We start from the raw sequence: 26,172 nt of genomic DNA, 5'->3' as shown, positions 1-26,172 counted from the left end.
AAAAGGCAAGAGTATCGTTCACTAGCATGAAGCAAATTTTCACCTCTAAAAGCCTCACCCTACCTCTCAAAATTCGACTTCTGAAATGTTATGTATTCCCGGTTTTGTTATATGGAATGGAGGCGTGGACAATGACCGCAACATTGATGAAAAAAGTAGAGGCCTTCGAAATGTGGGCTTACCGACGTATATTACGTATATCCTGGACTGAGCACGTGACCAATGAAGAGGTACTACGCCGGATAGGTAAAGAGAGAGAGGTAGGAATAAGTATAAAGAAAAGAAAGTTGGAATACTTGGGTCACGTTATGAGACATAATAAATATAGAGTACTACAACTAATCGTTCAAGGGAAAATAGACAGCAGAAGGGGTCCAGGGAGGAGAAGACACTCGTGGCTCCAAAACTTGCGGCAATGGTTCGGATTGTCATCTGCTGAACTATTCAGATCTGCCGTAAACAAAGTAAGAATAGCCATGTTGATTGCCAACGTTCGGAACGGACAAGGCACATGAAGAAGAAGATGCCTTAAAACAACAGACATTCCCTTTTGTTAATCACCGAAAGTGTGTTTCTTAGGTATTTCTTACAATGTGGTGTTCTACCGCTATCGAAATTACATAAAAAATTTTAAACTAATGTGTAAACATACGAAACGTATGATTTTTTTAAAAAGATTACCATATATAACAAAATATATCTTTAATATTAATCTTATAAATTTGAAAATGCTCTCCTGAAAAATTAAACAAAAGTAACATTCCTCCTTTTTCCCCTGTACCCTTCATATGTATTTGGTCTATAGTTGATCTCTTTGGTCTGATACTACATGGGCGTTAATAGCACCCAGTACTATAACTGCATCTCCCTTTTGCATCTGCATCTTCCATAAATATATTCGCTAATAATGAAGATAAAACAAAGTTGATTGACAAGAGTTAGATAAAATTAATTTATTTAAAGAATTTTTTAAGAAGTAACAAAAAAATTATTTAATGTATGTTTGAGAACGATTCCCGAAATGTAAAGTATTTTTCCTTCTCTAGTAAAATGTAGAAAGAAGAAAATATGAACATAAGTAGTTAACCCAACCGCACCTAGTGATAAAAGTAAAGATACTGATCATGATAAGAGCGAATGACGTGTCCCTTCTTTTTTTATTAAAAAACATAAATTTACAATGTAAAAAGATTACAAATATTCGTTCAATATTTTTGTTTATCAGCATATCATTATAATCAATTTAAAAAATTACGTTTAAGTGGAAACTCTCGACGAGTATAAACCTATTGAACTTGACATTTAAAAAGGTTGTTAACCATGGTACACCACGATTGTCGCGAATAATATCTCTTGAGTTTTCATAATAATTGTTAAACCATATGTTCAAGAGGTTCATTTTATATCACTATAAAGATTAATTAATATTATTGTATGTTTAATTTTTTTTATAATTATTAAATATATTTCAAGTAGTATGTCTGCTCCACTTTTTATCTTTCTTGAGTGTTCTTTAAAGGTGAAGGACGAATATGATTCAATTACACATAGCTACAGTAGATTTATTTCTGGTATAATTAAACGAATATTTATTTGTTGTTTATACGTGGCGCACCCAGGAGGGGAGTTTGGGGATTAAACGCCTTCCAGGGCACTATTTTCCATTGTTGCTCACAAATTTTAAGGACTTAAAATGGAGGTAGCATAAAAAAACCAGAACTCCCCCACAGGAAAATTCTAGGTGCGCCACTGGAGATCAAGAAAACCTAAGACGACGTCATCTATTACCGAAGAGAAAATTAGAAGGCTTCAATTTAAAATACAAAAAAACTATTATTCTTTCCTGCTGTTATACATCGACAATACCATTCAAGATAAATCTTACAATATGCTTCAATAAACGAAAGCAAAAATGTAGGACAATTAGATTGCCTTTAACGTCCAGTAGATCCTTGAAAGGACAAAAAGACCATAGATGTATTTGAGATGTACTGCTGGAGACGAATGCTAAGAATACCATGGGTGGCCCGAAGAACAAATGAATCCATACTGGACCAGCTAAACATAAAGAAAAGACTAAGAACACAAATATCAAAACAAATAATAAGCTATTTTGGACATGTGCTTCGAAGAAATGGTCTTAAAAAACTTACCATCCAGGGAAAAGTAGAAGGCAAAAGAAATAGAGGTAGATCTCCCACACGATACACGGACCATATTGTTGCTACCATTGGCGCTCCATTGTCAGAATGTGCTAGAATGGAGAAGATAGAAAAACGTGGAGGAACATTGGGAAATTTAGTTAATAGCTTCATGATATCACGATACCTGCATCAGGTTAACGACTAAGAAGAAGATCCTTGAAATACTCAGGCTATCTCACCTCATTTTCTTTGCCAAGAATTCTTAATTCTCTGCTTTCACAAGTCTTTATTTAATTTTCTTCGCTTAGATATATGGGGTCAAGACCGGTTTTGATATATGGGGCTGAAACTTGAACCTTATCTCAAAATGATGAAAGGCTTCTTGGTATTGTTGAGAGAAAAACTCTTAGAAATATTTTTGGGGCCGTAAATAAAAATGGGCTATGGCGTCGAAGATACAACTTTGAACTATATCAGTTATACACAGGTCCAGATATTGTGAAATTTGTTCAAGTGCAGAGACTTAGATACACTGGACACATTGCTAGAATGTTAGATTGCGAATACACGAAGAGATTAACATTTTTAAAACCAGAGAGCACAAGAAGCAGAGAACGACCACGAATGATATGAATTGATGATGTGGAAGAAGACCTACAGATTCTAAGGGTTAGAAGATGGAGGAAAGTTACCAGGAATCGACAGGAGTGGCGACTTCTTTGTGAGCAGGCCAAGATCCACAACGGATTGTCGAGCCACTTATAATAATGATTTAATTATCTCTTTTGCTGTTGCAGAACTTCCTAGGTTTATTCTGATGTTTAAGCCTTTTAATTTCCTTAACAAGCTATCTTAAAAAGCTACTAAAACGGCTAGTCATTAACAGAATCAGCACGCGACTCTTCTCGAGATAATTCCTGTTGAATAAACTGGGTTTAAACCCTAATTGTGTTTAGAGCCTATACAGATCAAATCATACCATTCGCCACATACATTTAGGTATAATTTCAAAGGAAACTCAAAACCTCAGCTGCATTTTTTTAGTTATCAGCAGCCTATTATATAGTTTGGAGAAAGTGTATGATATAAAGTACCAGACTAACCCAGGGAATTATTTTCTAAAAATATTCTCTGCAGAAAATTTGTTAAACGCTGCTTTCAAAATTCAAATGCATTATATAAAATTGATTGTCGTGTCTGTTCATATTTTACACTATAACACTAAATTTAAATTACTCTTATAAGGTATAAATATAAAACCTTAAAAATAGAATAAATATTTATTTTTAAATAATCAGCAAATAGAAATAACAAGTTTATTATGTTAAAAACATTTTTAAACAGTTACCACGATAATGTACCCTTATCAGTAGAGTTAGCACGTTAGCTGCTTAAGTAACAATGTTAATAAATGTTGATAAACTGAGGAAATTTAGTGTAAAGCATCTAAAATGGATTGCACTTGCAGTAAGTTACGTCGAATCCTTTTTTCTACTATATATAAGTATGTTTTTTGAGTACGTAGTAATATCGTTTTGGACAACTACTTTCAATAATGAATACAACAATATATATTTATCTTTAATATAATCAAAATTCTTACTAATTATTTATAATTTTGGGTATTTGACCCATTTTTTATTATTTTGATCGATATATCTTTTAATAGAATGATATAGTTTTATGATATAGAATTTTCTTCATATTTTCTTCATATTATACTTTTCTTTCATTATTTATTTTATTCATTTAGGATATTTAAAGATTAAAGCTCTTGTTTAGTCTTTATTAACACTAGCTCTGGTGTTTTTGTTTTTTTCTTATCTCCACTATACTTGTAGTACATTTTCTATAATATAATGTAAGAAGAAAGAAGTCTTCGCCTACTCTATTTTCTTTAGTTCTGAAAAAGAACACCAAGTAATACTAAATTTATAACAACTAATTTCCTGGAACAAAACCCCAAAACCCTGGTACAAAAATGCTATGGTTTTTTAACCATAGCATTAGATCATCGTACAATACGTAAAAAGCTACTTAAATCTGTTCATTATGCCTAGATCGTCTTGGTAACTTGAATCAGGAAGTCCATACACAAAGAGTTAGAGGTACAAGACGTGTCTGAAGAACAGCTCCACACCAAGATCGCTTTTTGTCTCTACAGGACCACTTTACGTCCACAAAGCCAATTGTAAACCAATCTGTCAACCAAATTGTCAACCAACGAAATCTACAATTCATTATAATCACATGTACATTATAACCGGACGATGACAAACTTATTTGATAATCGTATTAAATGTGCTTAACTAAGATAAACGACGATTAACAATGATTAATAATGTTTGACAATGATTTACCCCGTTCGCTTGTCTGCCCGACTTTTAATAGGCCCATTCAATGAGGAATCGTGATATTACAAGGTTACTGCTTCACAATATTTATGCAAGCTAGGAAGGTCGAGTTTACACTTACTGGACTACTGAGAAATATTTTAAATAACATTAATATTTATTTATGTAATGCATCATCATCATCATCATCACTGAGCCCTTTGCGTCCAGTGCTGGACATAGGCTTTCCTCATGTTTGTCCATTGTGCTCTATCTTAAGCACTTTTCGTCCAATTTCTTGACATTTTCTTGAGATCGTCAGTCCAACGAGTAGGGGGTCTATCTTTATTTCTTTTGTCTTACCTCCACTCAAGCAATCTCTTCGTCCACCTTTCATCACTGATTCAGGCGACGTTCAATTTCAGTATGGCAATTCGGGAAATCACATCGGTAACTCTTGTTCTTCGTCTTAAGTCTTCATTTCTAACTCAGTCACGAATCGATATACTCAGAATTGACCTTTCCATTTTTTCTCTGAGCTATTTGCAGCGTTCTAGAAGTTGTAGCCATCAATGTCAAAGTTTCGGCACCATAGGTCATCACAGACAACACACATTGGTCAAATGTTTAACGTTTTAAATAAATTGGTATATCGATTTTAAATATGTCTTTTCCATAGACTGCCCATGCTAAGTTTATTTTTCTTCGTAGGTCGCATGTTTGGTTGTCTCTTGTGATCTTTATTTCGTATCCAAGGTATATGTATTTTCCCACCAGCTCTTTTTCGTTGTCTCCAACATTGATATTTCCGCTAAGTACTAGGTTTGTCATAAATTCTCAAAAAGTCAAAAATATTCTACCGTCAATGTTCAGGCCTTTCTCTTCCCAGTTAAGTTTTTTACAAGCATATTCTAGTACTACGGTAAACAGTTTAGACAATAAGGTATCACTCTGTCGGACTCTTCTGCCGATTGGGATATGATCCGTATTTTTATGTAGTTTCACCGGCATAGTTGCGTTCTTGTATGTGTTGTAAATTAACCTTGTATATCGGTAGTCAATGCTGCATGGTTGTAGTGCTTCCAGGATTTTGTCTAATTATATCGTGTCAAAGGCTCTATGGAAATCTACAAAAGCCAGAACGAGTGGTCGATTGTATTCGAGAGTCTTTTCTATTACCGTTTTAATGCTCTGTAGGTAATCATTTGTTCCAAATCCGGTACGAAATCCCGCTTGCTCTATCAAGTTGGCTGGAAGAAATCAGAGTCGTTACTATTCTTGTAAGAAGTTTGTATAGGTGACTAAGAAAACTTAGGTCTGTAGTTTTCTAATTCATGGGGATCTCCTCATTTTTGTATAATAGAATTACCTCAGCATTGTGCTATTTGTCGGGTATATTACTGTCCAAAAGACACATTTTAAATAAAATAGACAAGTGCCTCCGATTTTGATTGCAACAGTAACTACACAATCTTCGCGTGGAGATTTGTTATTCTTAGCTTTTCTTATGGCCAGTTTTATTTCGTCTATTGGGGCCCACTTTCAATCAATGACCACCAATCATTTGAAGATCATGGATGGCTTATTGCAGAAGGATAAGAAGTTTTGGACACTGGAGTACCATTGTCGTTAGTGATAAATTGTAGTGATGTTCGGATATATGTATAATAGCTGTGCAAGGATAAGAAGGCGACATGTTAAAAGACGATTCCTCAATTTTTTTATGGAAAGATAAGTGCACCTCACGACTGGCATTATGGAATGGCGGAAACAAACTAATTCTTTTGGCAACAAGTAAAGTTTTTTGTTCATCAGTGGCAACATAACGTGCGTACAGCCAAAATTACGTTGATCCATTTTGAAGACAGTTATGTCGATTTGTTAACTTGGTCCCCATATTTTTCGATCTTTCGCCCATGGAATACGTCTGGAATATTTTGAGAAGAAGATTATTTCGTTTATCCAATCCTTCTCAGATTGTAGCGGCACTTTGGCACTAGGTACAAGTAGCTTGAGATGAGATAACTCAAGAAATAATCTGTCAGCTTATTTCTAGAATAGAAATATGTTTTATTGTTAATGAAATTTGTACAATTTTATGGACAAAGCTTACAAAATATCAAAAAATAACAATAACAACTACAATTTATTGAAATTACATAAATCGTCAATATCACAGGATAGAAGATAACAAAATAAACGATCCATTGTAAAATTTAAATAAATCGCAAATTGCATAATAAAACCTTAGGGACTAGTAAGTTGAAGTTGCTCAATATAATATCCAAACATAGATAAAAATACTTTACATTTTAGTTTTAGTCACTTATTCATAAAGGTACTGTAATTTCTTAATTATTTATTAAAAAAACTATTCCACTGAATTACACTTTTTCATATAGATAGGCTTTTGTCATTTTGTCATTTGGGGAAAGATATTGCAGATTGAAGTTGTAAAGGGAGATGGTTGTATAGTTATTTTGCAGAACATAATCTAGATTTCTTTACTAACTCAGTGGACAGGATCTCTAAATAAACATCAAAGGTTGAATTTCTGGTGGAGTAGTCATGATTAGGTCTTGCTGGAAAAACATGTAGGTGTTTACGAATTAAGCAAACAGTTTCTAAAATAAATTAAAAAGAAACCGTTAAAATTCAGTGATTTTTTAAGTAGATTCTGCAGTATGTTGTTCTTCTGAGGTCAAACAGATACCGTATTACTCTTTTTTGTAATTTAAAAATAACAGTAATAAGATAATAACAATAATAAGATTGGGCAGTTCTACTAGAACCCTACAAAGGAAGACCATATTGAAGATGAGACTTGAACAAAGGAAAATAGTTTATTTTGGAAGATGCTAAATTAATTTCCTTTGAAACAGATCTTGTTGAATAGCAGGCTGTGGCTAGTTTCTTACTTAACCAATCGATGTAAAGGGACCATTTAAGGTTGCTGTCTATAACAATAACAAGAAATTTTACAGATTTAAGCAGATTAGTAGCATTATCCTTTATATACTGTCTTATCCACGTTCAAAGAGAGTAAATTAGAAATGGACCAGGTTTTTTTAAAGTAGATAGGAAGTTATATTTGCTTGAAGACTTGCAGTATTAGAGTTTCTCCAGGTGATATTGGCACCATCAGCAAAAAGAAAAATTTTTCCATCGTTTTTTAAATTAGTGATATCATTCATAAAGAAAAGGAAAAGTAAAGGACCCAGGTGATAAAATGTTGTTGTTAATGGGAACGGACATAGATTGGGGTTTTATAACTCTCTCAATAATTTTGGATAGTACCGTAGTAAGGCAATAGGTATATAGTTGCAAACATTCGATTTTTACCACCCTTAAGAAAAGAAATATTAATGGCTGTCTTTAGGCACTCTGGCAATATATTTTTCAAAGAAATCTTTAATATGTGAGATCAGGACTTCCAACACATCTTTTGGGGGATTTGAGAAACTTTTTATGGATAGTCCATCAATACTACAGGAAGATTTGCATTTTTGCATTTGATAATATTGATTGTTTGGATCGGTACATAATTATCAACTGGTCTTACAAATATTGAATTTGAAACCTTTTTAGAATTGGGAAGACAGGATATGGGATCTTGTTGTGGCAAAACAGTTGATGTTATATTTTTACTCTGGGGTATTTGAAAGTGAAAATGTTAGAGCTGTGTTAGTTTTTATTTTATTTTGAAGCTCGTTTATTAAGGACCAAGTTTCTCTTACAATACTTTCCGAGCTTTCTAGGCGATGTTGATAGTACCGTTTTTTAGCTGTTTCGATAAGTTTTAGCATATAGCACAGATCTTCTTCATCTTGAAGCTATATGCTCCGAAAAAATGGACTGAAAATAAATCTAGACAAGACCGAATATTTAACAACAGAGCAAGAACTAGCGAGAAACTTGGAAATGAACGATAACAGGGAAATTAACGGCACTGACAAATTCAAATATTTAGGATTCATACTCTCAAAAAATGGAACCACCGAGCAAGAGATAACCAGCAGATTAGCACAGACAAGATCATGTATTAAACAAATGAACGGGGTACTGTGGGATAGACAGATTACCAGAAATACAAAGAAGAGAATTTATAACACCTTGGTACGCAGTATAATGACCTATGGAGCAGAGAATTGGTTAATAAATAAACGAAAAAGGTCCAAAATCACAGCAACTGAAATGGAGTTCATGAAAAGAAGCTGCAGAGTGACAAAAATGGATCGCATCAGAAATGAGGAGATAAAACGAAAAATGGCAGTAGAACAAGAAATACTCAGCTACATCGAAGAAAAACGTTTAATTTGGTATGGACATGTGAGAAGAACAGATCATACAAGGTGGATAGCAAAGATTTCGGATTGGAGCCCAATAGGAAGGAGGAAAAAAGGTAGACCCCAAAGATCATGGATTGATGAAGTGGACGAGGCCATGGAAAGACGAGACCTCAGAGATGGAGAATGGCAAAACAGAAAGGACTGGAGACGTTGGCTGAAAGAAGGAAGGCGGCGACAGCTGTAAAAATCCTCATATAGATAGATAGATGATAAGTTTTAGATAGGATTCTCTGTACTTGGTGATATATTCAGTGACAGAGACATTAGTAAACAACTTATCAGCAATTTTCTGCAGCGTAATCCTCCATGAGCCTCGTTTTGACAAAGATTTGGTGTTTCTATAGAACTTCAAAACTTGTTCTACTTCATATGGAATCCTTTTTTTCTAACATAGTTAATTATGAGCTCACATCGGCAACCGTTTCGTAATTTAAAGTTTCCAGAAATTTCAAAACAGAAAATAAAAGCAACGGAAATAAATTCACAAATTACCTTCACGGTTAAACGATTTTCTTCTTCCTCGTTGACCTATTAAATATACATTACTATAAACACATATACATAACATAACATAATATATTATCACATAACATATACATAAATATTTTTGTTTTAGGTCGCCATTCTCACAGTAATTGTATTAGGTATTGTTGCATTAACTCAACAAAGAAGTATTAAAGAAATCGACCGACAGCCATTTGAATTAGATGATTTCTTAAATCACACATATTCAGCGCTTTCGTTTAATGGATCATGGATTTCAGGTAAGTAAAGGGCGGTTAAAAAATAATTGTTTTCTATGAAATGGAATACAACAATACCACAGTTAAACTTGAAGTTATTCTTCGACTATTAAATGACTCAATATCTAAAATTTCATCTGAAAATTGGCAAAAAGCTATAAGATATGTTATAGCAGAGGAAGGAAAATTCTGGAAACTCGATATACTCTAGTCGTCAGAGACGAAAATGCCACTGAACCTCTAAGAATCATACTAACAAGCTGAATTTTGCTGAGAATGTCAATTTTAGGACGCCAAAAAAGATGCAAAGAGGTTTACCACTTTTACCTCCGGGCTTCCACCTAAAACCCCCCTCGCAGTGGGGTAGAAACGCAAAAAAATCATTTTACCAAGAATCTGTATACCGTAGAAAAAATATTTAAAATAAAAAATGTAGCTAAGGAAGATCAGAGTTGCTTTCGTACTGGTCGTTCTTGTATAGACAATGTGTTCTGCCTAAAACAAACAATAGAAAAGCGTTTGGAACATAATATGAAGACACACATAGTATTTATTGATCTTCAAAAAGCGTATGACAGTGTCCCATTAGCCAAGCTATGGCAGGTGCTAGAAGACAAGAATATTCCACCGATTTACATTAATGCTGTAAGGGAGTTGTACGATGATATGACGAGTGTAATAAAGATTGGACAAAAAGTGACAAAAAAGAGAAAAGTGACCAAAGGACTTCGCCAAGGCTGCTGCATTGCACATACACTCTTTAAGATTTATTTGGAGGGGGTTTTGGATATTTGGAAAAGAAAATGTGAACCTATGGGTGTTAAAATTGGAGACCATACACTGTACAGCTTGCATTTTGCTGATGACCAAGTTATACTTGTAGAAGATTAAGATGATATCCACTACATGTTACGAAAAATAGATGAAGAATATACTAAGTGGAGCTTATCAATTAATCCATCATAAACAGAGTACGTAGTAGTGGGAGGTGAAGGAAAGCACTTAGAACTAGGAAGCAAACAAATTCAAAATACTGATAGCTATAAATATCTCGGTGTAAACATTACAAACAATGGTCGGAATCCAAAAGAAATAGCTACTAGAATTGGTCAAGGAAATTCAGCAATACGTCAACTGAATAGTATACTTTGGAATAACCACATCACCCGAAACACAAAAATTAGGATATACAAAAGAATCATAGAAAGCATTGCTACATATGGTTCACAGCTTTGGGTAATAAATAAAAATGACGCATCCAAAATACAAGCAATGGAAATGAATTATTGGAGAAGATGTTGCCAACTCACTAGAAGAGATAGAGTAAGGAATACTGAAATCAGGGAGCGTATGGGCATAGACATTGACGTCCTGAAAACTATAGAATGCAAAAGGCTAAAATGGTATGGCCATGTAGAAAGGATGAATGATCAACGATGGCCAAAGAGAATGTTACAGTGGATCCCCACCAACCGCAGGAAAAAGGGAAGACCAAGAAGATCGTGGAGACAAGAAGTAAAAGGTGCAATGGAAGATAGGGGTCTACAAGTAGATGACTGGAACGATCGCAAGCGTTGGAAGCTAGGTTGCGAGAAACGGCGGCAGCTGTAATAAACTCGTTATATATAATAATAAATGTAGCTAAGGTAATTTTAAACAATAATGTTTATAAGCATTTTTTGTATAGAATGAAGCGTTCTCTTAGAAACAACGCCACAAGCGACCGTCGATTTTGCATGTCAGTTACGCGCGCGAAATCAATGTTCAATAAAATTTGTATTATCTTGACTCTTGACGGTAAAAATTCGATATCTTTTGATTCAAGTGACCTATCGACAAAAATCAAGATGCGTTTTAAACGCAAAGAGTTCAGCTTTCGTATGCAGTTTTGTATTTTGCCGCAAATAAACTCAGATTTTATACAGGTGTACGTGGCGCGACTTTTGCCATTTTTTATGATTCTTACGAGATCAATATAATCTATTTCTTTCATTGACTGGTCACTATAAAGTTTCGATTACTAGAGCCTAACCTTTAAAACCTATAGCATGAAATTTTAGTTCTGAGTTTTGGCAACGAATGTGAGGCATTTGAAATATGCTTAAAAACGCTGGATTTAAACTTTCACACAATAACCTACCTAAAACATTTAAAACTTTTTGTTTCAATTACAATAGTACGTTTTTCAAAGGAAAAAAACTACTGCAACAAACTACACCCAAAACAGTCTTCTTAGATGCATTTCCCGTGACGTGTGATCGTTTATATTGTGAAACAGAAATAGTTTAGAAAGCTTGATCTCTAAAAATGGAAATTTTAGTATAACTGGTCAATGAAAGTGATCAATTTTATTGATGTCACGAGAATCGTAAAAAATGGCAAAAATCGGGCCACGTTAATTTGTTTAACACCTTCGTATAAACTCAGTTTATTCTCGGCAAAATACAAAAACTGCATATAAAAGCTGCACTCTTTGCCTTTAAAACGCATTTTGATTTTTGTTGATAGGACATTTGGATCAAAAGATCTAGAATTTTTACCGTCGAGCCGATACAAATTTTATTGAACATTGATTTCGCGCAAGTAACTGACATGCAAAATCGACGGTCACTTCAAGCGTTGTTTCTAAGAGAACGGTTCATTCTACACAAAAATTCTAATAAACATTTTTATTTAAAATTATCTCAGCTACATTTTTTATTTGAAACATTTTTTTTACGCTGTACAGATTCTTAGTAAATTGATTTTTGTGTGTTTTTACCCCCCGCGAGTGGGGTTTTAGGGGCAAGCCCGGAGGTAAAAGTGGTAAACTTTATTGCATCTTTTTTGGGGTCCCAAAATTAATATTCTCTGCAAAATTCAGATTGTTCGTATAATTTTTAGGGGTAAACTCTCTGACGACTGGAATAATATGTTAGTAGAAGAAAAAATAATATCGTCAATTATACTGTCTTTGAGAAATCACCAATGTATTGACGGTAATGCTATCTAATACAAAAAATTTCAATGGCACGGTGTTAGTATAATGATACTTTTTAAAAAATCTGTAAAGGTTAAATGTGATTGATGTTACTCTAGTAAATAAAATGAGAGAAATAATATTAATGAAGCAATCTGGAAATATGATTAATTTATCTATGTTTAATTTGTTTATCAGCGCTCCCAACAACTGGCGGTTATCGTAAGAACAATATAATAAACAAATCTGATATTAGAAATGCAATTGAGAAATATTTACTATACGTTGCTATAAGAACAATATTGGAAACATTTGCAAACAAACCAAAGATAAAACATGTGTTCTGTACATTGATAAGGGAATTCCCAAATTTACTACTTTGAAAAAAACCCAGTTCATTATACTCTACAATGATAAGAATATATTATATTTAAAAACAAGAAAGTATTTCTATTACACATCATTAAGCAGCTACTTAATTGTATTTCCACGGAAGTTTACAGCGTTGCCAGGTCTTTTAAATATTGTAGAATAAAGGGAAATTAATATAATAATAAAAAAAACAAAATACTAGTAAAACGAGTGTATTGTTATCAAGGTTTATTTACTACTCAGGTAAAACGATGTTTATTACACAAAAACAATAGAAGGGAAGGGAACGGAAAATAAATGAGTTATTTCATAAAAACAAAAGTAATGAAGTTACTATTAACATTAAAAAATGGCTGAAAGGATTTGTTTGATGGCCAAGATGCAGAGGTAGATTTATAAGGCTTGGAAGTTACTGATTTCTGTAGGACAATACATAATAATGGTGGAGAACATGTAGCTAAGGAAGATGTTTTAATATGACTAGAAGTAGACGAAGGTGACACTGGGTATAACATCATGACTGAAAGTGAGATATCAGATGAAGTTATGAACCTAAAATCGAGATCGTTCGTATCTCGACGATATAATAACATTTATTGATTATTCATCAGAAAACGAAGTTCAACTGTATTCTACGCATTTTCGTAATTTTAGAGAGTTATCATTAAAGCTCGGATTATAGGCAAAATGCCTTTTTTGCCTATTTTGCCTATTATAATTGTTTTTTGCACTTTTTGCCTTTTTTTGTAAATTCCGCCTATTTGTGCCTTTTTTAAAATTTCATGGTACTACCCATGATATTATTCTATTACTAAACCATTCTATAATAAAATTTTGGGTCAATAATAAAATATCAATGGTTTGTTTATATAACAGATTTCTAGGAAAATGTACCTGATCGAGACTTGAGGGTTAACTATTTGGAAATCCCTAAGCTTTATTAGTTTATTATCAGTTGTACAGTCGGTTACTGTATCAGAGTTTAGTCACAAATTAGTTTTGTTGCGTATACCGAAAAGCAAAGAACAAGTTTTAAAACGTTTTAGACATTTGTGTGAAAAGATGACATCTAAATTAAGGCTATGGATCGCACCTTATTCGGAACTTTCTCTAGAAGGAGATGGAGCATTTTGTAAACTATGCGGCAAATCGGTAAGTTTTACTTTTTCTCTTTTTTTCTCGTCCCACAACATAACTTAATTCTAAAGCGGTTTTAGAATTCTAATTATTTTTTTTTAAATTCTCAGATTTCAAGTAGAAAAAAGTACTTTATTGACAAGCATTGTGGAACCCCACTTCATAAACGTAATTTGGAAAAATTAAATTCCTCTAAGTTAGCCCAAATATCTCTGCGAAATAGTTTAAGCAGTTCAAAAAAAAAGGAGGAAGACGCATTTAAATTTGATTTATGCCAGATGATGATTGCATCCAACATTCCTCTATATAAAGTTAATAACCCTAGTTTTAAATGCTTTTTTGAAAAATATCTTAATAAATCCTTACCGGACGAGAGTACATTGAGAAAACATACTGTGGAAAAATATTATGTGGAATGTATTTCAAAAATTAAGCGGGAGTTAGAGGGCAATTTTTTGTATATTATCGTGGATGAAACGACAGATGTATGTGGCAGGTATATAGCTAATTTAATGATTGGAATTTTGAACGAAAACTTTGCGAGAAAACCTTATTTAGTTGCCGTTAAAGAATTGGAAAAAACAAACAATTTAACAATAAGTCGATTTATACAAGATAGTTTAACAAACCTCTTTTTACCCAACGCTATACCAGTGAATAAAATAGTTTTAATGCTTTCAGATGCTGCGGCATATATTAAAGCTGCTGTTAATTTAAAGATTTTTTATCCTAATTTAATTTATTGCACTTGTGTAGCCCACGGGGTAAATAGAATTGCTGAAGAAATAAGAAATCTGTTTCCGTTGGTAAATAATTTTATGAAAAAAGTTTTTGTAAAGGCTCCGTTGAGGGTGCAAATATATAAATAAAGACTTCCCGGTGTCCATTTGCCACTTAAACCAGTAATTACAAGGTGGGGAACGTGGCTCGAAGCAGTTTTTTTTTACTTTAAACACTGCAATGAAATAGAATTAGTTATATCTGAATTTAATCATGATATTTCCGAAGCCATTCGAGAAGCAAAAAAAATATTAAAAAATCCCAAATTAAAACAGGAACTCGCTTATATCAATAACAATTATAAATTAATAGTTACCACAATTACCTTATTAGAAAAACAAGAGATAAATTTATGTGAGTCAGCAAAATTAATAGATAATTTATATACTTGAGCAAATCGTGGGAACACGACATTGATGTTCACAACGTGTTTGTAGACTTCAAACAGGCATACGATTCAGTCAAAAGGGACAGACTATACTATATATTGGCAGAATTAGCAATACCACATAAGCTGATTAGACTCATTAAAGCCACAATGGATGAAACTCAGGCATGTGTACGAATACAAAACAACCGGACAGACTTTTTCAAAATCTCGCAGGGACTAAAGCAGGGAGATGGGCTGGCACCAACATTGTTTAACCTGGCACTGGAGTATGCGGTTAGGCAAATGCAAACTGGACGAGAAAACCTACTGACCAATAAAACGGTCCAACTGGCTGCCTCCGATAATATTAATATTATGAGTAGAACATCAACAGGAGCACAGGAAGCATACGCAGAGTTAAAAACACAAACGAAAAGGCTAGGTCTGGAAATTAACACAGAAAAAACAAAAATAATGGTACAGACGAGAAGAAATATAATCCCACAAAACATTATGCATGAAGATGACATTGAAACGGTTGGAAAGTTTACATACCTGGGAGTAGAAATATATGCCGATGGAGCAGAGGATGGAGAAATACGAAAAAGGATAACGCAGGCAAACAAAGCTTATTTTGCCCTCTCCCATATATTTCGGTCTAAAAGTGTCCACCGAAATACAAAGATGAGAATCTATAAAACTTTAATTCGGCCAATAGCATGTTATGGCAGCGAAGCATGGGTCCTGAAAGAAACATCCAAAAACAAACTCGACACATTCGAAAGAAAAGTACTGAGGAGAATACTAGGACCTGTGAGGGAAAACGGAATCTTCAGAATTCGATATAACAACGAGCTCTATCAACTGTATAAGGAAACACCCCTGTCAGACTTCATTAGAATACAAAGATTGCAATGGGCCGGACATGTGATACGAATGGGAGAGGATAGGCTACCAAAACGAGCACTGAACGCCAGAATGCAGGGAAAGAGACCAGTTGGAAAGCCAAGAAAGCGCTGGGAAGATACAGTAAGCAGCGACGCACAAGCACTTTTAGGAGTCCGTGTATGGAGAAGAGCAGCCACAGACAGACAAGGGTGGAGGCAAAAAATAAAGGAGGCCAAGGCTCATTTTGGGCTGTAGTGCCGTAGAAGATAGAATTTATAGACGAAAATTAAATTGGAACCTGGAAGTAACGGTCAATTAATTAAAAAAAAAAATGAAATATGTTTTCGACAAGAATGCAAGTTTTTCGTTTTTATCTAATGTTGCTAAAGTTTTGAATGGGACATTTTCCGAGGAATTTCAAATTATGCCAGATTTATTATCCGCTCCGAAATATGCTCCAATTACATCTGTCGATGTCGAACGTTCGTTTTCAATGTACAAATTAATTTTAAGTCATCGAAGACATAGTTTTAAGACCGAAAATATTGAAAAACATTTAGTTGTTTCTATTAATGATACAATTTTAAGTGGTTACAATATTTAATTATTAATTTACAGTTTTTTAGTTACTAGTTTATTTATACTAATGTTATGATTATGATGTGTAAATATACCTGGCTTAAGTTAATATTACGTTAATTCACTTTGTACAATAAATAATAAGTTATATTCCTTTATTGCCTATATTTTGCCTAAATGTTAATATTCCTGCCTTTTTTAATAAAAATCTTTGCCTATATAGGCGCCTTTTTCTTCAATTTTTGTTGCCTATAAATCCGAGCTTTAGTCATCATAAAAAACAGCAATATCGAAAGTGCAAACGAAACTTGATTCCTTTTTCAAAACAGGATTACCGACAGCAAGCGCGTCGATATCACAGCAATGTCACGACGAATATCTGAAGACAATTAAATAAAATTTTGTTTGTATTTTGTATTCTTTATATATATCTAAATACAGTGTACTTACATATTTTCAAAAAAAGTTTTTAATTTATTTTTAACATATTTTTATATAACTTTCGGCTTTAACGGACCATGTCCCGTTAAGTAGTCCGAGATCGAGGTTTTACTGTATTTTAAAACGTACACATATCGAATCAGCATATAATACTATCTGAATTCTATGGTATTTTTTTGTGGATTATTTGCGATCATAAAACCTGAATTAAATTAACCTTAACAATATATTCCATTTTTTTTTAATTCTGTTAGATAAACTTTGTTTTTAGATTCTGCTTTTATGTATAAAACATTTGAAAATGACGTCTTGCTTTTTAATATGTCAACAAAGAGCATTGATCTATTTCTGGACCAAAAAGTACTGGTAAGGATACATTCTAATTATGAATATTGTAAATTTTTGTTAATGAAATAATAATGTTTCTTATATCAAGATATACATGGTGAGCTATAACTATTGGTATACAAAATAGAGTTACGTTATTTAGCAAAAAAAGATGTTAACAAAGGACCAAATATTACTTAATAAAATGTTGCTGTGGAAAAAGACACAATGGGTCAAATCAAATTTGCTAATCTGCACAAAGTCAAAACTTTTAAGTGGGTACATACTTCTATTTATAATTTTACATTTTCTTATAGGAGGCGTCACTTAGATAATTACTCATAAAGAAATGGGGTCGAAATGTTTTTGACGATACTTTTTAGTAATTTTGATTTAAACATATGACCAATACATAATTTTTACACAATATTGATAAATCTTAATAGATTCAAAGCATGGTACAGATGTAATAAACTGCAGAAGTTATAGAGGCGCAAAAATAGACATAAAATGAATAGAAAAAAATGGAATATGCAAAAGCTGAGAGATGCGACAATTGCAGAACAATACGTGGAAAACATCACCAATAGGCTAAGGAATTAAAATGTAACTGAAGAAGGCCAGACAGATATCGATTCCTACTGGACCAGAATATAGTAAGACATTGAAGGCAGCAGCGAAAGAGGAAATAAAAACAGAAAGCTGTGCCCGTAAAAATCATTGGTTTGACTATGAATGCAAAAATGCAACAAAAGAAAACAATGAAGCCTAAAGAAAGATGCTTACCCGATGAACTAGATCAACTGTAGAGAATTAACAGACAAAGAGAAAAGAAGAAAAGAGGATACACAAAAGAAAAAGACGAAACCATTTAAAAATAAGAAACTTAAATATATAGAAAATCTCAACAAAGAGAAAGAATTCAGAGCATTCTTTAAAAAATTAAACATCAACTGAAAATAATTCAAGGCAACCACAAGACAATGCAGACGTCAGAATGGCGACCTATTAACAATAAGAAAATATGTATTGAATAGATGGGTGGAATAATTTAACCAGGCATTTAATATAGAGGAGCAAACCTCAAAGACGGAAGAGATGAGGTGAGGGGAACAGACGAGAAGGAAGAGGAACCACCAACGATACTTGAAGTTAAAGATGCAGTTAAAATACTAGCCAGAAATAAATCACCCGGAATAGATAATCTTCCAGCTGAACTATATAAATAATAATTGATGGATTCGACCGTTACTTGATGGAAATTCATTTTATGTAACAATAAAACACTGAAAACTTTGTTTTCAAAACTTCCACAAAATTTATTTTAAATTCTTATCACTACAGCTGTTTCAGCTGATTGCCTTTCTCAAGTGATCTGTTTTTGGCATGGGTTTACACTTTATAGTCTCTAATGAAATAGGTTGAGGAAGGGAAAAATGTTTGTCTCAAGCTGGTCATTCAGAATTATATCTGTGTTTTTTAATTTGTTGATTTCCATAGATTCTAACAAAGATAGCTTAAGGCCTTTATTTTAAATGTGTAGAATTTTAAATTCGTCATTAAAAGAATGATTATAATCTAGAAGGTGAAGTGCGTATGTAGAATCTGTTTTTCTATTATTGAAAGCCCTTTTATATTCTGCTATTCGATTATTAAAATTTCTACCTGTTTGACCAATGTAAGAACAGAAATACCTCAGTATCATGAACCCACAGCCTCCTAAATTATACTCTTTCATTAAACTACACAAACCGGATCACCCAATAAGACCTGTAGTGTCTTTTTATACAGCTCCGTCATATAAACTTTCAAAAAAACTGTTAGAGATTATTTTAGAACACACTAAATTTTCACCTAAATTTACCATAAAAAATACAATAGAACTAGTTAATAAAATACAACATTTTCAGTTACCTAACAACTCCAGATTAATTTCATTTGACGTAAAAAATCTTTTTCCTAGTATCCCTCCTACAGAAACTTTTATTCTAGTAAAAAACCTTTTAGACCAAAATAGTACAAATCCAATCATTACATCTGAAATTTTATATCTTCTTGAAGTTTGCATAAACCAAGACTACTTTGAATTTAATAATGAATTATATACAAATAACAGTGCAGGACTTATAATGGGCAATCCTCTAAGCCCATTGCTATCAGATATTTTTATGGATCATCTAGAGACAAAGATTTCATCCCATTTCCCATTCATTCAAACATCCCATATTCAAACAGTTTTTATATTGGTGGAGATACGTAGACGACATACTGGTATGTTTCACAGGAACTAACAGGCAACTCGACCAATTTTTATCGTATATTAATTCTCTTCATAGTGATATTGAATTTACAATAGAAACAGAACAAAATCAATCCATAAATTTTTTAGATTTAAAAATTACCAGACTTAAAAACAAACATGACTTCTCCATATTTCATAAACCTACCCATACTGACACGACTATTCACAATTCATCATCCCATCCCACACAACATAAACTGGCAGCCTATCATAGTATGTTACATAGATTAACAGCAATTCCTATGTCAAAATACAATTTTGAGACAGAATTAAATATCATTAAGCAAATAGCAGTAAACAATGGATACAACGAACAAACAATTAATAAAATGTTAAATCAAAAACTACACAAGAAAGCCCTGAATTTAGTATTTCCAACACCAGAGAAAAAACCCAGTACCTTCTGCTCGATTACATATACAGGCAAAATATCAACAAAAATAGCCAAACACATAAAAAAGAAAGGAATAACACCAGCTTTCAGAACAAATAACAACCTAGGCAAATATATTAAAAACAATAAGAGCCAACATAAAAAACACTTACACAGTGGTGTGTACAAACTTAAATGTGGCGACTGCCCAAAAACTTACATTGGTCAAACAGGTAGAAATTTTAATAAACGAATAGCAGAACATAAAAGGGCTTTCAATAATAGAAAAACAGATTCTACATACGCACTTCACCTTCTAGATCATAATCATTCTTTTAATGACGAATTTAAAATTCTACACATTCAAAATAAAGGCCTTAAGCTATCTTTGTTAGAATCTATGGAAATCAACAAGTTAAAAAACACAGATATAATTCTGAATGACCAGCTTAAGACAAACAGTTCTCCCCTCCTCAACCTATTTCATTAGAGACTATTAAGTGTAAACCCATGCCAAAAACAGATCACTTGAGAAAGGCAATCAGCCGAAACAGCTGTAGTGATAAGAATTTAAAATAAATTTTGTGGAAGTTTTGAAAACAAAGTTTTCAGTGTTTTATTGTTACACTATATAAATAAGGTGGCCACGATACCATAAAGGCATTACAGCACTTTATATCAGTTGGCACATTTAACAAAACTAACTATTGAAAAAGTTGAATGTAGAGTACGAATTCAAGGGGAACTGTCTAAACCTTTTAAAACAAATAACGGGCTGCATCAGGGAGACCCTCTCTTCTGTATACTGTTCAATCTGGCTCTGGAAAAAGTATTACCTATGTCACAAATCACAACCATTGGTTCAATATGTAATAAATCAGTGCAAATTGTTGCCCATGCTGATGATATCAATATTGTTGGGAGAATGGAAAACGCTATAAAAGAGGTGTATGTAGGATTAAAAGAATCGGCCACAAAAATTGGTTTAATAATAAACACCAACAAAACGGATATGAAAATAAGCAAGCAACCACAAATACTATGACCACTTGTTATAAAAAACGATGTCATCGAAGCAGTTAATACTACCTCAGAGATATAAACAGCAGAATTTGCACCACCAACAGATGTTATTTTCAGCTCAATCTCATCCTTAAATCCACAATTAGATCGAGAAATACAAAAATAAAACTCCACAAAACAATAATACGCCCAGTCCTAACAAATTTTGTTCGAAATAACCTGAACCTAATATACGTTTTAATAGTTATAACTTACCCTGTATATGCAATTTTTAATATTAATGCATTTTTAACTCTATAATTTTAGGCGGAATATCCAACAGCAGATTTAAGTTTGTCCCCGGACCGGTCATATGTCTTGCTAAAGTACAACGTCTCTGCTGTAAGTATTTGGAGGTTCAAAATATATTTTTTTTTGTGGCTTTAACACTTAGTTAGTTAGCCAATTACGTGTTGAGAAATAATAAATGAAAAATTACTAATATTAATATTCTAATATAATTAATTCTAAAGAAAATAAAATAGTGTATATCTATAATAATAATTGCTAGTGCAAAAAATGTATCTATTCGAGTCAAAAAAAACCTCATAAAATCGCTATAACTGAATCAAACAAAAAGAGAAAATGATAGCAAGAAAAAACAAATATCGGAAAAAACAGGGATACTCACTTCTCGTCCAGGGATCCATCAAGACATTTGTTTAAGACATTACTAGCAATATGCCACGGAAAGAAAGGTAAATAACAATTGGGTTAAAACAAAGGTTAACGAGCTTAGCTAAGATTGACTACAGACACACATTTGCACTATGTATAAATTTAATTTATTTAGGTTATTCATTTGATATTGAGGAAATATTTGCAGAGTTTGCAAGTTGTTTAAAAGAGTTCCTGAATGCTGAATATATTTGGAACACTTAAAAAAGGTGTGGTTAAGATCTCCTTGTTCTTGACAAGTTCCGCATAAGTCTGAATTGTATATTTTGCAAATCTCAATCTTATTAAAGTTGTTGTATATTTACGGGCGGTATTGAAATTCTTAAACCATCTGGAATTAGGGATGTGTGGTTGTATATACACGTATTGTGTTGTTGAGTGGTCACAAAAAGTTTACCAGGAAGTATTACAAGGATCTCTTTAATTACTTTTAGAGACGAGAAAAGCGTCAGGAACATTCTCTCATCTGGAAAAATTTCAGCTGGACAGGTTATTGCAGCTTTAGCAATAGAATCAACATGCTCATTATGTTTTACACCAACATGAGCTTTTACCTAATAAAATTCGTAGTTTTATTATCATTTTAAGGTTGAAGCATGTTCTTAATTTACTAAATGAAAGGATTATAATTATAATTGGGTAACTTTGTATTTTTGAGAGATAATAAGACTGACAATGAATCGGATATTATTAAGACTGTATTATTGTTTAAACTGTCGAAATAGATCAAGGCTTCAAGAATTGCAAGTGTTTCAGCTCTAAAAATTGAGCAATTGAAAGGTAGTTTGAACATTTTTTCTGTTGATTTGGATGGAATGTAAAAATTATGAAAGAATTTAAGATGCATGAATCTAATAATGGAGTATTATAATATGATGGTATGTGTATGTCAGCTTCAATAAAAAAATGTGAAATAGTCGTTAATATCAAGGTTGCTAATACTTGTTGGTATACTTATTGTTACACATGGCTCTAGCCGTGTAAAAGGTTGGTGAAAATGAATCTGATGTAAGATTTGTAAAGAAGCAAAGCTGTTTCTACATTAGTACCCCACCAAGTTTATTAGAAATTGGTTTTATTTTTTTTTGCAAAAGTTAACCTTGTGCATTTTCTTCTAAAACACCTCACAAAATAAAATATGTTGTCTTTGTGTCAACTACTTCAAGAAAAATCTTGACTTCTTTTGTAACATACGTTCTGTCGCACAATTTTTTAAAATTATCTGTCATTTCATTGTAGGTATCTCATATCTCATTTTAACAATTTACTTTCATTATTTCGTTATCCATAAGCTATATTCTTCTTCTTGTTTCGGTGTCATATTAGCGACTAATTATCATAAATTTTGACTTAGAAACATTCATTTTTCATTCATTCATTAATTTAAGATTGATACAAAGCGATGGGAAAAAAAGAGGGAGGTGTGGACCTTTATGGCTGATTACGAAGACAGAAGGTTTTCCTTTTACTCAATAAATCGTTTTTGCTTAGCAGTGCGAATAATTACTAAATTTTTATACTTCTAGGTGTTTCGACATTCAATAACTGCCCTATACACAATATACGATGTCGCTCAACAGTAAGTAAACTATTTATAAAGTTTGATAGGTAAAATAGTTTTTTAAATTACACTCGCGATCATAAAATCCGGGTCATCTTGAAAATTTCAAGTTTCTTCAATATTTTTGCCTCTGGTGCAGTAATAACCTATTTTTTGGCTAATGTATTTTTTATATGTCATCAATGTTTGTTTTGAAAGAAAAAAAAATGGTTTTTTATTGTTTTTATTGAAAAAAACAGAAAACAAATCAAGTTGTTGATAAAACAGACATACGAAAAAATATGGAAAATACAGAACGTGGTAAAAAATCAGTGAAATTTCAATGACCAATATTGTGTATTGCCTCCCCTTGCTCTAATAACCTCTTGCAGATGACGGGGCATACTCTCAATTTTTCTCCGGATTACATGTTGTGGTATGTTATTCCACTCACTCACTAACAGATCCTTAAGCTCCTGTGCGTTGTTAGGAGGAGGTGTATGGGTTTGAATACGTTTTTTCAAATCGTCTCAGAGATGTTCGATGGGATTCAGGTCCGGAGACCTAGCTGGCCAGGCTACCCTCGTAATTCCAACTTCGTCCAAGCATTACATACTGATCCTGGCAACGTGCGATCGCACGTTGTCCTGCATAAAAACGGCGTTTTCTCCACGCCCTGCCATGTTGGGCATACCATGTTCTTCCGGAATCTCGGTAATGTACCTTCGTGCAGTTAGGGACCTATTTTCGATGAAGGGTAATTCTGTGTGGAAGTCGGAAGATATACCTCCCCAAGCCATGACCGAGCCTCCACCAAATAGCATTCTTGGAGCAATGCAAGCTTGTGAAAATCGTTCACCGGTTCTCCTCCAAACTCTTACACGTCTATCGGATCTAGTTAGTCAGAAACGGGATCATCTGAGAATAAAACTTTGCTACAATCGTTAATTCCCCAACGCGCGTATTGTCGAGCAAAAGCTAGTCGTGCAACTCGAGGCACCCGGCGAAGTGGCGGTCCTCTAGCCATTACCCGAGAAAATAGTCAAGAAGAACGAAGTCTTCTTCTGACTGTTGCAACACTAAAATTGCGATTTTGTACTTCCTCTAGACGATTTTGATGCATAACCGCTGTTGAGGTCCGGTTTCGTAAAGACTGAAACACAAGGAAACGGTCATCTAGTGCCGTGGTCGTTGTTTTTCGTCCAGAGCCAGGTCGCCTGGTTAGCAAACTTGCCTCCTAAAAGCGTTGAAGCACTCGTTGAACCGTAGAAAGGCTTACGCCAACAGTTCTTGCGACTTGCCGTTGAGTGTGACCGTCTTCCACAAGTGCAACAATTTGTGCCGTTTCAACAGTCAAAGGCATTTTTGTCAAAAAATAAACACTAATAATGGCACTAATAAACACTAATGGTGGCAATAATAAACGTTTGTCCGTTGCATTTTAACAGAAAGTCGAAGCACAAACGAGACATTTAAAACAAGCGGAGTTACAGGTAGCGTTCATTTTGGGAAGTGTGCACTTTACCGCGAAATTGGCACTATTGGAATTCTTTGTTACAAAGGAAACCGCAACAATTCTCAGAAACATGCATTAGTTTGTATTTGTGTTATTATTATTTACGATAAAGCTCGTTAAAAATGAAATATCTGTGATTTTCAAGGTGACCCGGATTTTATGATCGCGAGTGTATTAAAATCTGCTCTTCACATTGTTTAACTTACTGTAATTGATATTAATAGACAGAGACAAAGAGGAATTAAATATGTCTCTGTTCTTTCATAAATCAATATTTTTGGTCACTTAACTGCGAATAAGTGCGCTTGACTTACACTGAGCACTCGAATCCAATAACTTCAGAAGGCTGTACCTTCAGAATAATAGTTTTTCAGACCCAGGTCCCACTGACTTTATTAATCTACGCACTTTGAGATCTATCATTGACCGAACTTTGGTTAAATTTGACCGGGGCTGGTTTTCCATAAGGAGAGTTGCGGGGTCTTTAGTAATCTCAATACGATTCAACCATTTACACAACAGATTTTATTGTAAAATATGACCAGTACTATTTTATATAATGAAGAATAAAGTTCATATCTTTTTAAAATTGTTTTTAGAAAATTTTATCATCTTGCCAATCAAAATCCATTGCAGTTAGTTGAGTTTTCTCCAGAGGGACACGGCTTAGTGTATGTTTTTGAGAACAACATTTACTACATCGATGACTTTTCCAAGGACATCGAAAATCCCGTAGCTGTGACTGTTATAGGGATTCCAGGTGTTCTTTATTGTGGTGTACCTGATTGGGTTTATGAAGGTAACTATTATAAAAGGCTTTAAACTTGTACAGATTAGATATAAGGTAAAAACAAGATTTTTTGACACTATTTCGATGATTGAAATAAATGACGATATTATGACGATATAAAGATGATCAGAAGTTTTTTATCTAATGTTTTAATTTTAGAGGAAGTATTGGCCTCAGGTTCAGCGTTATGGTTTTCGCCAGATGGCGCTTACTTAGCTTACGCCGTATTCAATGACGAACAAGTCTATAATTTGTCCTACACTATTTACGGAGAACCAGGATCACCAGGAAGTCAATATCCCCATGAAGCAGTTATCAGGTATCCAAAAGTAAGTATAATAAAGTTATTAGCCATCCAAAAGTTTGTTAAAATCCGTTTGAACATTGCTAACAGCATAGTTTTTTATGGCATAGCTAATAACCCTTAACCAAATGTCATAAAACAGTGATGAAGAATTTTAAAATTATTTAAAAAGTCAATAGCAAAGA

At 33.3% G+C, this 26,172-nt stretch overlaps 1 protein-coding gene across 4 annotated transcripts in view; it reads left to right on the top strand.

The window, feature by feature from the left end:
• Positions 1-26,172, top strand: part of LOC140451498 (venom dipeptidyl peptidase 4) — a 63,242-nt gene that overhangs the window by 21,211 nt on the left and 15,859 nt on the right. For 3 of the 4 annotated variants that reach the window (XM_072545337.1, XM_072545338.1, XM_072545339.1), the window contains exons 2-7: positions 9,443-9,590; positions 17,367-17,461; positions 21,427-21,501; positions 23,364-23,416; positions 25,493-25,692; positions 25,843-26,012. In XM_072545337.1, the coding sequence (XP_072401438.1) occupies positions 9,443-9,590; positions 17,367-17,461; positions 21,427-21,501; positions 23,364-23,416; positions 25,493-25,692; positions 25,843-26,012 (741 nt within the window). Of the gene's footprint in view, positions 1-3,474; positions 3,612-9,442; positions 9,591-17,366; positions 17,462-21,426; positions 21,502-23,363; positions 23,417-25,492; positions 25,693-25,842; positions 26,013-26,172 lie in introns of those variants that run through there. The other variant, XM_072545335.1, reaches the window with a different exon arrangement.

This window comes from Diabrotica undecimpunctata, chromosome 9 (genome assembly GCF_040954645.1).
Source record: "Diabrotica undecimpunctata isolate CICGRU chromosome 9, icDiaUnde3, whole genome shotgun sequence".
Classification (NCBI taxonomy): domain Eukaryota; kingdom Metazoa; phylum Arthropoda; class Insecta; order Coleoptera; family Chrysomelidae; genus Diabrotica; species Diabrotica undecimpunctata.
This window is presented reverse-complemented; position numbering and strand designations above follow the sequence as displayed.